At 34.7% G+C, this 17,181-nt stretch overlaps 2 protein-coding genes across 2 annotated transcripts; both read right to left on the bottom strand.

Annotated features, from left to right (window-relative positions):
- Positions 1 to 1,134: 1,134 nt before the first annotated feature.
- LOC142180207 (putative serine/threonine-protein kinase At1g01540) lies at positions 1,135 to 4,016 on the bottom strand. Its single transcript, XM_075251156.1, has 7 exons — positions 2,962 to 4,016; positions 2,660 to 2,758; positions 2,441 to 2,566; positions 2,178 to 2,351; positions 1,841 to 1,970; positions 1,529 to 1,738; positions 1,135 to 1,306 (listed from the first exon to the last, which is right to left on the bottom strand). The coding sequence occupies exons 1-7, from the start codon at positions 3,495 to 3,497 to the stop codon at positions 1,235 to 1,237; spliced, it is 1,347 nt and encodes a 448-aa protein (XP_075107257.1). The 5' UTR covers positions 3,498 to 4,016; the 3' UTR covers positions 1,135 to 1,234.
- A 585-nt stretch (positions 4,017 to 4,601) lies between these two features.
- LOC107831202 (glutaminyl-peptide cyclotransferase) lies at positions 4,602 to 11,885 on the bottom strand. Its single transcript, XM_016658943.2, has 11 exons — positions 11,432 to 11,885; positions 10,280 to 10,336; positions 10,135 to 10,170; positions 9,645 to 9,709; positions 8,733 to 8,796; positions 7,677 to 7,794; positions 7,481 to 7,578; positions 5,895 to 5,965; positions 5,762 to 5,786; positions 5,619 to 5,673; positions 4,602 to 4,965 (listed from the first exon to the last, which is right to left on the bottom strand). The coding sequence occupies exons 1-11, from the start codon at positions 11,699 to 11,701 to the stop codon at positions 4,853 to 4,855; spliced, it is 972 nt and encodes a 323-aa protein (XP_016514429.1). The 5' UTR covers positions 11,702 to 11,885; the 3' UTR covers positions 4,602 to 4,852.
- Between the last annotated feature and the right edge of the window lie 5,296 nt (positions 11,886 to 17,181).

Genomic DNA, 17,181 nt, shown 5'->3' with positions numbered 1-17,181 from the left:
CAATAGTTTTTTAGGAAGTAAAATTTCCATTTTTTAACTATCAAATTTCTTGGGGAGTAGTAAGCATGTTCAGAAAAGAGGTAACTAACGTACAACACCCGGTAAAACTAAATTTGTAGTGCAAAATTTCTGTATAACGGTGTTAGTATGTATAGGTTAACTCCAAAAATTTTAAACACTAATCAATAATTGTTACCTAAGCCATAAGATTTTGTTGAAAAATGAAAACAAAATACTTTTATTTCAGGAGGGAGAGAATAGTATAATTTCCCGATTAAGGGTGTGTATGGTATGAAGAAAAATGTTTTCCATGGAAAATATATTTTCCTAGAAAATATTTTCTTAGTGTTTGGTTAGAGGGTAGAAAATATTTTTTAAGAAAATAATCTTTTATACTACTCTCCTGACCCCCTTCCCCCAAATCCTCATATTTCTTGTGCTCCCAAATTCACACAAACCTAAAAGAACTATTTTTCACGCAAAAATAACGTTGAAATTTGTGCTCCATAACTAAAAAGGAAATTACTCTTTCTACAACATGAAAATAAAGTACGCATTTTGTTGAAATGAAAGAAAATATTTTTTATACATCGCGAAAAGAAAATACTTAGTTTGTTGTAATAAAAAAAATATTTTTTCTACATCATGAAAAGAAAACACTCATTTTGTTGAAATGAAAGAAAAAATATTTTTTACTACATTATTTTTTTGAAATGAAAGAAAATATTTTCTACATCATGAAAAGAAATTATTTTTTTGTTGAAATGAAAGAAAATACTTTTTCTACGTCATGAAAAAAAAATACTCATTTTGTTGAAATGAAAAAAAAAATTACTCTATCTACAACACGAAAAGAAAGTACTCTTAATAATATTTCTATTTAGGGTGAGAGTGGGGTAAGGTGGGGGATGGGGTAGGTAGAGGAGGGTAGGGTGGTGTGGGCGGGGATAGGGGTGGGTGACGTAGGGGTGGGGTGGGATAGTAGGGGAAAAATTGAAAAATGTTTTCCTTCGTATCCTTCTGGAAATAGCAGCCACAATTAAAATGATAACCAGGTAATAATTGACTCAATTTGCCATCAAATGCAACAAAAAAACTAATGATATGCATTGATTACACATTCTTGAACGCCAATTAATAAATCTGACAATTATGTTGATGAACCAATTACAACTGCTTCAGCAACAGAAGATAAGACATTATCAAGTTTCATCAAATTGGCATGTGAGCAAGACTAACTATTTGACAGCAGCTGATCTTCGCTCACAGAACTGCGACGGGATGTCTGTTTCTTGATCACATGTCCCTGTATTAGCAAAAGTCATACAAATTATGAAAAAATGTACCATAAAATAATGTTTTAGGATCTTGTTTTCCAGAATGATATAGCTTGAATTAGTGTCTCGGACTTATTTTATATACACTAATGTAAAAGAATTCAGTGTAACTCAACCTATAATAACAGGTTAGCTGACTTGTTTCCTTGTTACCAATTACACATTATGATGAAGGAGAGGAATGACATTACATCGCTGAGAAGTAAATCGTGCGGCTCAAGCATGTGAATCACTTCTCCCATTTTAGGCCTGTTGCTAACATCTGGATCAACACATCTAAGAGCAATGAGCAGAATTCGTTTCAGTTCTTTCATACAAGGCATTTCTGGTAGCTTTGGATCCACTATTTGATCATATTGTTGGCTTTCCACCTTTGACTTTATCCAGTCAATTAAATATTCCTGCAAATTGATTATAACCCCATTTTAGACCACCCTTTTTCCTTGTTTTATCTGGGAAAATCAGAATAAATGAGTATGCCAAAAAAGAAAGAAAATGGAGACCTCTATTTCTGTGATAGTATACTCAATGGAAGTCTTTCCAGATACAATCTCCATGATAAGTATGCCAAAGCTGTAAACATCACACTTATCATCTAAAATTCCAGTGGATAAGTATTCTGGTGCAAGATAGCTGAAACAAGCCATAGAAAAGAAAGTTACAAATCAACCAAAAAATAATGGGGTTTGTAGTTTTTTTATAAGTTTAAGAAACTACGAGATATATACTGCCTTTCCTGGTTACTAAGACAATTACGTGTGACCTTTTAGGTGACCTGATAGTGTAAAATTATTTTATATTGTTAGCGTATAGAAGCTAAAATCTGTATCAAGAACTCACCCTGACATTCCAGTAGGGGGTGTAATTGGGTAACTCCATTCATCAGAACCTAAGAGCTTAGTGATACCAAAATCAGATATCTTTGGATTCCATTGCTTATCAAGCAATATGCTACTTGACTTTAGGTGTTGATGGATTATTGCTGGTTCAGTATCCTCGTGAAGGTAAGCCAAGCTGCATAAACCAAATTTGTGTCAAGTTTTAATTTGGTCTCTCCTTTTGAAATGTGAATTCAGAGTAGAAGAATTTAAGTAAAAACACACCCTTTTGCAATTCCTAGAACAATGTTCATCCGTATATTCCATGTTAAGGGGCTAACTTCAGTGATACAATCATGAAGCCACTGCCCTAAATTGCCATTGTCTACATACTCGTCCACGATTATCCTAATCCAATTATAAATAAAAAATGGTCATTCAATGTATTAATATGATCAATAAAATGGCTGTTTGATCGAGCAGAGAGAGGATTTGTAGTATTTGTAATATCCTTCAAAACAATAACCAAGCAATTTCACCAAGTGTCTATGTTTGAGACCCAATAAAGCTTCTACCTCCCTCGTAAAGTCCTTTGCTTTAGCCCTGCCATCCAGTGTTTGAAGCAAATAATAAGATAATTGATATTGTTTCTATTATTGATGTCGTATTTAATGAATCCGCTTGTACAAAATCCTGGGTCCACCACTAATTGACAGTATAATAATACAATCAGGTCCTTATAAGGTAATTACAGGTAAATTTCTATAATAAGTATCAGATTCGTAGTAACTTGTGCACGAACTAACCTGCTACTAAGCAACCGCTTTATTGTAACTCTAGTATTGCCAAACAAGATACCATAATAAACAATGGCATAATCTCCACAAACAACTAGATTTTCATCAGCAAAGTCATCTGTTGCTGCTTCAATCTCAGACAATGTAAACTGGTAACTAGGCCTAACATCAAAAGCAACAGGAGGATGAAGATATCTAGCCGCTGACTCTAAATCCATCGCACTACTCAGTGGTCCACTGGCTTGACTAGAGAATATCACTTGTTTTTCTGGGGTTCCAATGCCCATTTCAATCTCCCATCCGTTATGCGGCAATAGCCTTCTACTCATTGAATAACTATTGTGTAAATCTTTTGAAATCGTTGGCTTCAATGCATTACGTGCTTTACGACGTCGCCTAGTTGAGATAACATAAAGAGTGATGCCGAGAGCAAAGCAGAGGAAGAAAAGAATTATGCAAATGAGAATGGCAACCCATAATTCGACCCCAAAGAATGAAGTTGGCTTTGAGAGTTTTCGAGTGATGGATGAAACGTTAAAAAGCATTGTTAAGGAGATTACAGGATGACATTACAGCAGAAAGGGTTTAACTGAGAAGCGAGCTTAGAGAAAAAGTCGAGTAGATTTAGAGTGAGAAAGAGTTTGCGTTCAATTAAAACTCTGCTTTGTAATTCAAATGTTTGATAATTAAGGATTTAAGGTAACGAAACTGAGAGATCCTTAATACACCATCTCTTGAACAATTTGTTGCCATTTGTAATTGTATCATTTTTCCAAGTAAAGCTTGAAGCTGGCATTTCTTATGCTTATTTAAGTGCATCATTTGAAGTTTCTCTTATATTTGAGGGCAGTTAACCCGGCTACTGGGCTCAGTTGGCACAACTTTTTTTTCCTTCTTAGATATTTTCTAGGTCGAGACAGGCCCTGTGTTGGGGAATGCAAAGGAACAGTGAGAATCGAACCTTACATTTATTTATATGTGAAAATCAAACTTTGCATTAATAGGATATAAAATAAAAGGTAGCAGTTTTATCATAAATAATCAAAAGAAAAGATGAGCAGGAGAGTACGGCAATAAGGTCAACTTTCTCTTCTACATGAGCTGCATTTTACTCTAGCCCATATAATAATTGATTTGAGCAGGCAGCAGATAGTCAGCTACAAATTTGCTTCTGTTCACTTCTAGGCACGGGACAAGTTAATATACCAACAGCAAGTACATACACAAAATCTGCATGTAAACAAGTACATTCCAAAATCTTAATATGATTGTTTCTCCTCTGTGAAGAGGCCTTAAATTTGTTTAATAATTTTAGATATTTTTGTTTAATGTTTATTTATTTATTTTTTACTTTTTGAGATGCAATTTAATCTTGACGATATAACCAACCCATTTAATCTTTGTTGAAACATTACTAACTTTTGATAAGTTTTTATTAAATTTAATGTTGATTTTTTTTACTTGACCATCAATATAACTTGCTATATATCATTTCCTTCCAAAGTAATAATCATGCAGGAATTTGTATTTATAAAGATGATAAACAAATCGACTATAGTTTTTTACGATCTAATTAGCTTGAAGCATACCTACAGAAACCTTGAAAGAAAATATCTTACAAAGGAAAGTTCAAGTTGGAATTTGAAGAATTAGAAAGTAAGTGTAGATTTAATTGCCTTTCACTTTCATTAGATTTTTCTCAACCAACTACCACCAAAAAGAAAAAGACAACATAATAAGTACAATAAATATTTAAATTACATATAAGAAGAATAGCTTTTGGGGCCTCTAATTTTGTGAGGCCTAAAGGGACCGCTTTAGTGGCTCGGGGGTTAAGCCGCCTCTGGTCATGTACTAACACAATAATTCAGAATCTGCAGAAGAATATCCACAGTGGAGACTATGAAAAAGGAAATGCCGGGGGCATGCAGATCTGCTTAATGTCTCCGTTGAATGGTGTCTTCAACGGATGCAACTTAATCTCATAAAGCTTCGGCCACCATTTGCCTGTGACTGAATAAAGTAATAATTCGGCTTAATGATGTTTCCTTGTTATGGTACACTTGTTACTATAGAACAACAGAATTTATATGAAACTGATGAACATTTTTGGCACAATAACGGCAAAAAGTTGATCTGTCCAAACTTCACCATTATAATCGTGCTTGATTCATAATACATGTAAATACTTATAAAAACTATGACTTCATATTAATCTCATTGAATTTTTCTATCATTTACAGAAAAAATGTCGGAAGAAAATAGTGGCAGTAGGCAGGTCAGTCTACGAATACACGAGTGTTGCCATTCTTTCACATGTACATACTTTTCTCCATAGATATGCTTTACTGATGTGACAAGAATCTCATTTCCAATCTTTCCCCTAACCCGACCCTAACAAATTGAGAAACTAGGATTGCTGGGAATGGCACACGTCACATACATTAAATATCTATTGCTTGCTCTTAACGTGTGGAAACTTGATTCAACTACTATGGCTAATCAGGTATTTAACCAATTAAGTCACGGGAGGCATGCTCCGTAAATATGCATTTTTAACTGACTTTCAGGTATCCATCAAGTGAGAAATTTTCTCAAATATTTTGTGAATAATCATAACCAAACCCTAAGCACTAAAGGAAAAGCAACAAGATGATGGAGCTCACCAAAAAGACGGTCGCCATCCCTATCCCATGCTATGCCATTTAAGACATCAATTTGCTGCAGCAAAGGTAAGTATTGAAGATGTTCAAAAGGTCAAAGTAAACATTATACACAGAACCAAAAGCAGTTGCTAAAATACACTGACCTTCAAATTGTGTAGCAATCCTTCTCTGCATAAGAAACAGAAGACGCATCATTTCACTCTACCTCCAATTTTTTAGGAGTAATAATTTCCTAATACTGAAGTAATGCTACTAGGAAAGAGCCGTTAGAAGAACCTCAAATTGTGGAGGAGAATCCATCCAAGCACTGAGCCATCTTTATGTGATATTCTAGCTATACAGTCAGTCTGCAGAGATAGGCGGACATAAGTCAGAGTTAACCCTACGCCACACTTGAGTTGTAAACGAAACTATTCAAACGTTTGGGCTTCAGAATCAAACAGAAGCATTGTATACTTTACTAGAACTGGTATTGTTGTCAAAGGCAAAAAGCCAAAAAATCCAAAGTTTGCTAGGACTTGAGCAAAAAGCACAGTTACTGCACGTACTTTAGGTAAGAAAAGAATAAATGCAGAAATAACTATACAACAACAACATAAACCCAGTATAATCCCACTATTGGGGTCTGGGGAGGGTAGTTTGTACGCAGACCTTACCTCTACCCCGGGGTAGAGGGTAGAGAGGTCGTTTCCGATAGACCCTCCGCCCTCGGCTCCCTCCCTCCAAGAACTCCCCATCTTGCTCTTGGGGTGACTCGAACTCACAACCTCTTGGTTGGAAGTGGAGGGTGCTCACCACTAGAGCAACCCACTCTTGTCGTAGAAATAACTATATATACAAATATTAATTACACATATAAAGGAGTTGGAAGCAATTAAGTGAACTTATGAAATACAAAGCCATGTTAATCAAGCTCAAAAACCAATTTTTTAACTCAATCAATTCAAATACCATTTAAAATACCTGATACAGTTGCGACCATGCAGCTTTGAGTCTCCAATTCAAATTTACTGACTAGTTTTTCATAAACTAAGCTTCTATTTTTCTATTCCTAATCACTAAATATTTGCTATTAACAGGAAAGATATCATTTTTCCAACTAATGCTTAATGTCTTGTGCCATCTTCAAGAGAGAACCTATGGACACTGAGGCAAATGCTTAGGTGCCTTGGTGTCTAAACTGTAAGCGTCACCTAAGTGAGTTCAGTGCTACATTTTTCAAGACAGTTCAAGCCATGATCGATGAGGCTCACACATTAGCGCTTTGTTGCACAGACTGAAGCTCTGTTTAAGTGAAGAGCTTTACCTATAAGACACCTAACTTCAAAGGTTTAAGGATGTCTCAAGTGATTATTTTTAATAAGGATCTCAAGTGATTCTTTAAAAACACCGAGAACTGGTATACTCGGAAAATATCCTCCATCATTTTGGTTGCTCATGTAATGAGATAAAAGTTCTCCATCGGACTTGGAAATTGAGGAAGCCACTACATGGCAAATCAAAGAGAACCCATTGATCTGTACTTCAAGCTCAGTGATAACATACAACATCCAGAACTTCACATATTGGGTTCAGATAAAGCAGTTAATGTTATTTTTAAGTTTTAACAATGATGCCTGGTATCCTTGTTAGTATAACTACAAGGTACCAGAAAAGGACTTGCCCGCAAGCACTCACTAGCAGAACAAGTAAAACACAGTTTAAGTTTCAAGAAGAATCTCAAGATGCTGCCGTCTGTAGTTAGAGAAATAGCTTAGTAGCCACATTAGTAGCCCTTGGGATGATTTTAAGGGAAAATAATTGCGATGTGTAATAGAAAATCAATCTTTCTGAAGAGGGAGTTGGGGTGAGCAAGTCCATACCATCCAAACATTTGCCCAAACTTCATCATAAACATACTCTAGTTCATTCAATCTGTGCACTTCATCACCTTGATAGTTTACAAATTTTTTTTTAACTACTGCAAGAACGGGAAAAAAAAGCATAAGAACAAAACGAAACATTCTTATATGAAGAACAAAACAACTGAATCATAATTTGACCTTCAGATGACAAAACCTTTCATAGTTTGAGGGTCAATTTGATACAGGGTAGAAGATCCATCACTTCCAAAAAGGACTTTCCCATCAGTTGCCAATCCCCAACCATCGGGCATACCATGGCTGAACTTCTCAAACTGAAGAGGAATATCAACTGTAAGAATTACTGAGGTGGAAGGGGAAAGAAGCAATATAGAGGAGTGCATGTCACTATAAAAGCTTGCAACCACAAAAATACTAGCATTTCTCGCTCCACAATCCCAAATGAGAAAGGATTAATACACAGCATATTTCTGCATCGCAAATGGCAGTTTATGTTGTATATTAAACTTCGGACGAAAAACCGAGATTCACGTTCTGGAAATGGCAATCTTTCTGTTCAAGTAGTTGAATACAGAAGGCAACTGAAATCAAAATAAAACCAGCTTAAAGCTTCATCAAGCAGAGAAATTTAAGTTAGGTTAATGGAATTCTTTTTCCAGTTTGAAATATACACTTGAAGAATAGTCAATATCTTGAAGATAAAGATGTAGTTGTCTATTATCATGTCATTGTTAAGCATTTATCAGCAATATCAAAATAAATGTAGAACAACTGATTATAGATTAACTGTATATAGATGTTCATCAAAGAAACTGTATTGAGATGCTTAGCTAGTGACAACTCAGGAAAAGTCTCAACTGACAGGTAGACCTGTCGAACAATATATCCAGAGCAGCCAAAGATAGAAATTTTTCCGATTTCATACTATCAGCCAAAAAGTATAAGTTCCAGACACATACTATTATAGTTAATGCCATCATGACACTACTTTCTATGTTTTTTTCATCACTTTCCGCCATGACCTCAGCGTCAGAAAGTTGGGATTTGCAAACGAGATCAAAACAAAATGATCAGCACAGGGAAAATCTCTCTTTTCCAGCCAGAGAGTTCGCAGTAAACATCATAAAATTCTTTACTAGATTACATCCATGATCCAACAGGACTTCATCTGAGCAAGTCTAGCCACTATTAACATCAATAGCACAAAACTGCAAAAAAATACTGAACAAATATTAAAGCATAAACGACATACTTTGCTCAGATTATGCCGATCATATATGTAACCAGTACTCTGCCGCCAAGTTACTTGAATCAACCTATAAAATAAGTTAAGATTATTATATCAGATTTGAGGTCCATCTTTTTCATCATAAAAGGAAAAACAACAATCACTGTACAAGGAAATACAGAAATTGAGAATATACCATGCAGTCAAAACTCTTTTATTTAATTTTAAGTCAGAGAACTATTCGAAAGCACAGTGGGTACTTCCGCAATCAAGGGAGTTTTCAGAAGCCCTTCAAATTTTAGGAGCTATCAACTTATTTAGCAGAATAAGACATAATCATGCAGAAGTACCGAGAGGAGGATAGATAAACTCTTCCTTACAGAGAGGGAGAGAGAGAAAGGGAGAGAGAGAGAGAGAGAGAGAGGAACCACAAAAGCCTGGTTTCACTAGTCGGATTCCGGGTTCCATGAATCATGAGCGGATATTAAAAGATTTCCGATTAGAGGACTACTACGACTACAACATCGTTGACGCAAGCCTGTTTAGTTCCATCTCCTTGAGTTTCAACTGGAACACTAGGAGTTGGAGTCGGGTTCAGGCATCAAGTCATAAAAGATCATAGTAGTCAAAAACCTAAAAGGGACTATATCCATGTGGGCAACAAAAACATGTTTTCCTTTATTAGTCAAAAACAACATATTGATTAGCATCGTATTCTCCCAGAAAGTAAGTTCCCCAGAAGCATCATTATCACACTATATAGCTTATAACTAATGGGAAACAATATTTTCTTTTGGAAAAGAACGAGTTACTTATCACATGAATTTCTTCACTAGTTGAATCAAGAAGAGTAAAAACATTCTTTTTTTTAAGATAAAAAAGAAAACCTATCATCGGCTGAATGAAAAGCAAAACCATTCAGTTTAGATCACAAACCTATCACCAAGAAGAGTTAAGCCCTCCCCAAAGTCAGAGTACTGCATTTTCTGGATAGCCTTAACCTGTGAATGCCAGAAGGAAAAAGGTTCAATGATATATCAACTCGGCATCTCCAACTGAGCTTGAACGTAAATAACTATCTATTGCACTTGTCATTGGTCAATGTTAATATCATGGGAACACATTTTCTTTTTTTGATAATGTATATCATGGGAACAGCTGCTGCATAAAAAGAAACATCAGCACTTTACAAAGTTACCGTATGGCAGGATGTTTCCTTAATAGGGAATAAGCTTCCACATTCATTGCATCTTCTTGGGCAATTATGTTTCTCATCCTTTGTTTCCTGTTTTCTAACTTTCATAATTTTTACATCATTTTGTTTTTAAAATTCTCATTTTGAACATAATAACTGAAATGATAAAAGAACTTATCTAAACTATTTTATTTCACACCATCTTTCATTCAGCGCATCTAAGCCAATTACCTCGCCAGTCTGCAGAGTGACCTTCCGAACAGATGACTGTAGTCAAATATCATAAACACTATCAGTTACGAAAATATTCTGGTAAACCAAATCTTCCTAAGAAATAATCAGTTGAAGTCAACTTTAGAACCAGAGGGAAACTCACAGCCCCATTCATTCCAGTAGACTCAAATAGGGTATCATTTTCTGCATACAGCAGTCCCTGTAAAAAAAAAAAAAAGTGTTCACTGTTCAGTATTATTAGATGGAAAAAGTGCTATCTGATTACTTATCAAAAGAAAAAACCATATGATCAATAGTTTAATACTATAGCTGGCCCCTACTTTGGGACTTCTAAATAGAATTGAATAGGATAAATGTAGCCAACCCATAATATTTCAGGTTTATTACCAAGCAAAACATCTTAAAACTAAAAAGCAAGCAAAGAGAGGGGAGAACATCGATATCTAATAGCAACATCCATAGATTTCAATCATTTTACAACAATGGTTGAGATCTTACCATTTGTAAGCTGATAGTGCGAAGAAAAATGTATTTTGTCTTTGCTCATTTAGGTTTTGGCCCGGTAAATGTTAAGCATGTTTAAAGTAGTTAAATAGAACAGTTTCACCTAAGATTACATATAACTCCATCATCATAGTTGATCGAGGTGAATGGGGAACAGTCTCCGCATCTATTGACAGGAATGAGATTAAAGAGAATATTGGGCCGTTAGTCATTTCATTTACAAATGTTCAGGAAAGAGAACCATCAAAGGTGAATGACGCAAACTAAGCCATGGAGAAAGACTCCAGTACAGTCATCAAATAACGCCTTAAAGTTGATTCTTATTGTCGGTTTGCTGAAACTTTCTATCAATTGGTGATGTTTATTGTAAATGCAGTAAAGGAACTATAATTATTTCGATTAGATGTATGATCTGATATGAAGATACCAGATACTTGTACTAGCTCTAATTTCATACCTAAGAGAAATGAGAATTGAGAACTCAGCCTGTCCTGCAACATGTGTTTGATAAGGAATTAGGTCTCTCTTTTTTAGGTACATTACATGCCAGCAGCAAAGCCAACTAAACAATTCGAAAATATTTGAAAGAAAATTTGAAACACATAGTATAGAGTCCATTTTATCCTACTAGCTCAATAAGAAAATACTCTAATTAGACAAATTTTTTCATATGCGAACTGAATTTCTAATCCCTATTTCTGATGACACAAATTAAATGAAAGAGGCGCTAGAACTCAACATAAGTCTAGATGATCAACTAAAATTAAAAGAAATGAAAGAAAAAATGAACCTGAGTGAAAGCGCCAGGATCGTGAGGGAACTCATTGACCACTTCGACAGTGTAAAGCTGATTAGACGGGACATCGTATTGAAACCCGCCTTCCTTTGTCGATGAAGTATTTAAAAAAACTACTAAACAAACAACTAGGATTAAAAAGACAAGGACGGAGATCTTTCTGTAATGGAGAAGAAAAGGAGAGGAAGAAGCCATTGAAGGTTGTTGAGGTAGGGAGTTAATTCTTCTAGTATTAGATTTCTTTCTCATTCTTCCGCCTGGCATGTGGTTGACACCTCAGCAACGACGGTCATGGATTCCTCCGGGGTAAGGGCACGCCGGAGCGACGACGGGAATGGGCGAGGGGGTGGCAGATTTACGTGGGTAGTCTAGATGAAAGGCGTGGTCGTCGAATGCCAATTGCCAATTTTGACTTTCAATTCTTAACAGCATCAAATTTTCGACTGTAGCACATAAGTCCCTAATGGCTCGTTCGGTTACAATCACTAGAGATGACAATTTCGAAAAAAATAAAGATAATTTTTTTTATTAAATTCTAATTTAACCAATTCCAAAATTATTTATATCATATTAATTACATTATTTTATACCATATTAAATGTTGGATCAAAATTTTAAAAATTATTAATCTCGAGATAAATAATAAGATAATAAAGACGTTCTTCTCCAATACTCGTTCTCTCAAAGTCCTTTAAGAAAATTAAGGTCAAACAAAAATACATTATTCCAGTTTATTTAGTGTATAAAATTAAACACATATTTTATATTATACCTCGTATATTTATTTTTTTAGTCTAATATATCAAACATTTACTAATAAAAGTATATCAACAAAATACTTTATTTATTATTTAATTTTGGTATCATAATCTTTGAATTATAATTCCAGTATAACTTGTTGGCAAATCAAATGAACCCTAATTTTAACCATGGGAAATTTAAGAATACCCATGTACTACTATAAGGTTGATCGAACAATAACCATAAAATAGAACGAAAAAAGTAGTCTATCCTTTTGGAACGACAGGGGCGGCTCAATACTATTGGAGATCTAAAGCCAAACTCCAATTGGAGGCCTTAATTTTTTTCCAAAAAAGAAAAGAAAAAGAAAATAAGCTTTCATATATATATATATTTTATTTGAAGTCTATTTTCCTTGCCTTTTGAGATGCAAAGTTTTGAATAACTATTTTATAATCAATTTTTTCTAACAGTTCCTTTTCAACTGATAATATAGCTAATATATTCAACCTCTCTTGAGACATTGTTGATCTTAAATAAGATTTTATCAATTTTAATTTTTCAACCTCTCTTGAGACATTGTTGATCTTAAATAAGATTTTATCAATTTTAATTTTGAAAAACTTCTCTCCGCTGAGGCAACTGTAACATGAACTGTTAACACTATTCTGTAAGCAATATATGCATTTGAAAAAGAATCAAGTCTTTTTATCTGATTGAGGATATCTACTAGAGTATTATTATCTACCTGTACAATTTCTCGTAACACTTTCAACTCAGAAAATAAGTCTAAACCATCAATATCAGATTGATTATTATGTTTTAAAGAATATTCAAGGTTAAGGCAATATTTTTTTAAATTCTCATCATCGTGATCGTATTTACCACTAAATAGAAAACCCAAAATATTTTCATGGGCTTCGAATTGTTCAAATCTATTTTGGAAAGAAAAAAGAGCTTGGTCTATATGTATAAAAAGTAATCAACTATAAAGATTCTTCAAGAGACCTTATGATTTCGTTGTCAATATTCTCATCAAATTATTTCTTTCTATATATTACCCGTTTACTACGAAACTCAGGTTCTATATTCATCTCAGATGCAATTTTCTTAGAAGAAACCATAGCAGTACAAATCCTTTTTCTCTATATTTTTGAAAAAAGAAAATCAAACCTCTTAGTTGATCTATGGCAATATCAATATGTATATCTTTTGATTGTAAAGTTTTGCTAACTGAATTAACCTCAAATAATATATCATGCCAAATAGTCATACCCAATAAAAATTCAAAAATTTTAAGCTCATATGTTGCTAAACAACTAGCTTCACTTTTGATTTTCGGATCTTCACTAACTCCAAAGAATGAGTTAATGTGTCTATTTGTTTCACTAACTCCAAACAACTAGCTTCACTTTTGATCTTCTTCTACTATCTTTGAAATTTAAAAGATAGTGTGCCTGTTCGTTGAACCACTCCAAAGAACGATATAGCTTTTTTGTAAGAATTAGCCATGTCACAAAGTACTAAATTTAAATTATGACAACCACATAGCGTATAAAATAATTTAGAATTTATATCTAGAAGTCGTTTTTGCAATCCTTGGTGTTTTTCTTTCATATTGGATCCGTTATCATATCGTTGTACTCTTAGATTATCAATATCAAGTCCAGTATTTTTTATCTCATCTATAATAACTTCAAAAAGGCCTTTTCCACTTGTATCATCCATTTTTTAATTTTTTTAAAAAATATTCAGTAATTTTTATTTGAGTTGCTGAAATGTCCACACTTCGCAATATAAAAGACATTTGTTCTTGATGACTAGTATAAGGAGTGTAATCAAGTATGATTGAGAAATACTTTGTTTCTATAATTTTTAAAATAATTTTATTCTTACTTTTACTTGCCAACAAATTTATCAATTTATTTTATATATTATGTCCAAGATAATGATTATGAATTTCATCATGTTTAATTCGCCGAATATGCTCTTGCATAATCGGATCAAATTCTGCAATCATTTCAATTAGACTTAAAAAAATCTGTTGCTTTCTTGATAGATCTTCTTATTTCCCCCCCTAAATACCAAATTATTTTTTTCAAGAGTTTTTATCACTGCAATAATTCTTGACAATACATTTTTCCATTGCTCACTATCTCTATTGATTTGATCTTGAACATCTTTATCAATTGTTTTATTTTCCTGCAATCTTAATTCTAAATCAAGCCAAGCACCCTTATTAATGATATAGTCGTTTGATGTTTCATGAGCTTTAAGCTTAGCACTAAGGTTTTTCCAATCTCTACTACCTTCATTCGCTAGTTTACTATTACTAATACTAGAAGTTGTATTAAACAATTTGCGACAAAAATAAAATACTTTATCTAAGTCTTTAGAATAAACTAACCATCTCCTTTCATGTTTTTCAGCATTTGCCAATTTTTTAAAATAATGGGTATTAGAAAAACTAGTGTTATACCTGTAACGACCCGACCGGTCGTTTTGAGAGTTGTAACTCCGTTCCCCTATTTACTGCTCATTTTATACTTTATAGTTGTTATATGACTTGCCGGGGTAGTCAGTTCGGGTCCGGAGGAATTTCAGAATGAAATGAGGCACTTAGTCTCAAGGTTGAAAGCTTAAGTTGAAATAGTTGATTGGATGTTGATCTATGAGTAAACGCCTCCGGAATGGAGTTTTGATGGTTCCGTTAGCTCCATTGGGTGATTTTGGACTTAGGAGTGTGTCCGGATTTTAGTTTGGAGGTCCGTATTAGAATTAGGCTTGAAATGGCAAAAGTTAAATTTTTGGAAAGTTTGACAGGGAGTGGACTTTTTGATATCGGGGTCGAATTCCGATTCCGGAAGTTGAGTAGGTCTGTAATGTCATTGTGACTTGTGCGTAAAATTTGGGATCAATCGAACGTGATTTGATAGGTTTCGGCGTCATTTGTAGAAGTTGACTTTTCTTAGTTTTATTAGGCTTAGTTGGTGTGTATTTAAGGCGTAAATTGGGAGTTTGAGGCTAGGGATTCAGAGAGTTTGATTTGGGGATTTTGGGTGACGATTTGATGTCGGATTTTGATATATTTGGTATGGTTAGACTCGTGGATGAATGAGCTTTCGGGTTTTGTGACATTTATCGAATTTCAAGACATGGTCCCGGGGGCCGGCTTTTGAGTCAAGTTTTGACTTTTGATTTAAGTATTTTCTTATGGAGTTGATTCCTTTAGACCGTGTTGATTATATCGAATTATTTGTGGCTAGATTCGAGGCATTCAGAGGCCGTTTTGCGAGGCAAGGGTGTGTTGGAGTAGAGATTTGCTCGGATTGAGATAAGTAACAGTTTTAAATTTGGTTATGAGGGTATTAAACCCCGTATTTTGTGCCATGTGTTTGGTTTTGAGGTGACGCACATGCTAGGTGACGGGCGTGTGGGCGTGAACCGTAGGAATTGTGACTTGGTCAATTCCATGGAACTGGTTAGTTGAATAATCTGCTGTTATCCGTACATTTCCACGTATTAGAGGAATTGAACTGCAAATCATGTTAGAAATTATGTTTAGACCATGTGTTGACACTGTAGGGACCTGCAGAGGTCGTGTACATGTTGAATTATCTGCTAAATTGCTATTTTATACTCAGTCACAGTTTTACTTGCATATTACATCACACTCTGTATTGTTCATTATTGATGCATTATATCATTGTTGTTTGAGCTACTTATCATGATTTCTGAGAGCCTGAGAGACTGGGGAAGTTGATGACTGAGTGAGGCGGAGGGCCTGGTTGTGAGGATATCTATGGGATCGGGCTGCACACCGCAACATGTTTCATTGATATATGCCATGATTGGCTTGTTATAGCGCTTGGGCTGAAGGAGCCCCTCCGGAGTCTGTACACACCCCTAGTGAGCGCATGTGCCAACTAAGTGCGAGTGCCGGGTGCTAAGTGATTGAGAGGAATGAGTGACTGTGAGGAAAGAGTGATTGTGAGGTTGAAGTGAATGGGAGGACTGAGTGACTGTTGCTCTGAGAGGATGCATTGACTTCATTATTGTTGCACTTCCGCTGTCATATATCACCGTCTTCTGTTTCAGTGGAACTTGACATGAATTAACTGTTTTGGCCTTAATTGTCGAACTTAAAAGCATGCCTACTGTGATGACCCAATATGTCATCTTTAATATTAAATATTTATTTTTATATTCTGAGACCTCAAAAAGCACTATTCAGCATTCCTCGACTTGCGTGCGCAGTCCGTAAATTTTTCCGAAAAGTTTTTATATGAAAAATTGATTAAAATGTGAAATAGAGTTATAAAACTCAATTGAGTTGACATCGGTCAACGTTTTGAGCCAACAGACCCGGATCAGTATTTTGACAGTTCCAGTAGGTCCGTATCGTGATTCGGGACTTGGAAATATGTCCGGAATCGAAATTGGAGGTCCCTAGCTCAAATTATCGGCATTTTAACAGAAACTAGAAATTTAAAGGTTTAAGAATTCCTAAATCTTGTCATAATTGGGTTTTTGTTGATACCGGGTTCCGATTTAGATTCCGAGAGTTCGATCAGTTTCGTAACAATATTTATGACTTAAGTACAAAATTTGAAGTTATTCCGAGGTACGTAGGCACATTTTCTGTTAGTTTTTGAAAAAAATAAAAGGTTTGATTTTATAAAGTTTGAATTTCTAAAGTTTGACCTGAGATTTGACTTTTGAGCAAACGACCCCGGAATAGAATTTTGATGATTCCAATAGCTTCGTATGGTGATTTCGGACTTAGGCGCATGTTCGGATTTGGATTTGGAAGTCCGTAGGATAATTCGGCGCATTTTGGCGAAAGTTGAAAAATAGAAGATTTTTGGAAAGTTTGACCAGGAGTTGACTTTATTGATATCGGGGACGAAATTCAATTTTGGAAATTGAAACAGCTCCATTATATCATTTATGACTTGCATGCGAAATTTGAGTTCATTCCGAATTGATTTGGCATGTTTCGG

This window comes from Nicotiana tabacum, chromosome 4 (genome assembly GCF_000715075.1).
Source record: "Nicotiana tabacum cultivar K326 chromosome 4, ASM71507v2, whole genome shotgun sequence".
Classification (NCBI taxonomy): domain Eukaryota; kingdom Viridiplantae; phylum Streptophyta; class Magnoliopsida; order Solanales; family Solanaceae; genus Nicotiana; species Nicotiana tabacum.
Note: the sequence above shows the minus strand (reverse complement) of the source record. Positions and strands in the feature narration are given on the sequence as shown.

What these genes read in the sequence shown, in the direction of transcription:
- LOC107831202 (XM_016658943.2), bottom strand. Translation starts at nt 11,701, where the DNA reads ATGCCAGGCGGAAGAATGAGAAAGAAATCTAATACTAGAAGAATTAAC. An exon ending in TCACTCTGCAGACTGGCGAG is followed by an intron (nt 9,710 to 10,134) that starts GTAATTGGCTTA and finishes TGGCATTCACAG; the next exon opens with GTTAAGGCTATCCAGAAAAT. An exon ending in GGATGGCGACCGTCTTTTTG is followed by an intron (nt 4,966 to 5,618) that starts GTGAGCTCCATC and finishes TACTTTATTCAG; the next exon opens with TCACAGGCAAATGGTGGCCG.
- LOC142180207 (XM_075251156.1), bottom strand. Translation starts at nt 3,497, where the DNA reads ATGCTTTTTAACGTTTCATCCATCACTCGAAAACTCTCAAAGCCAACT. An exon ending in CCCCCTACTGGAATGTCAGG is followed by an intron (nt 1,971 to 2,177) that starts GTGAGTTCTTGA and finishes GGCTTGTTTCAG; the next exon opens with CTATCTTGCACCAGAATACT. An exon ending in ACGATTTACTTCTCAGCGAT is followed by an intron (nt 1,307 to 1,528) that starts GTAATGTCATTC and finishes TTGCTAATACAG; the next exon opens with GGACATGTGATCAAGAAACA.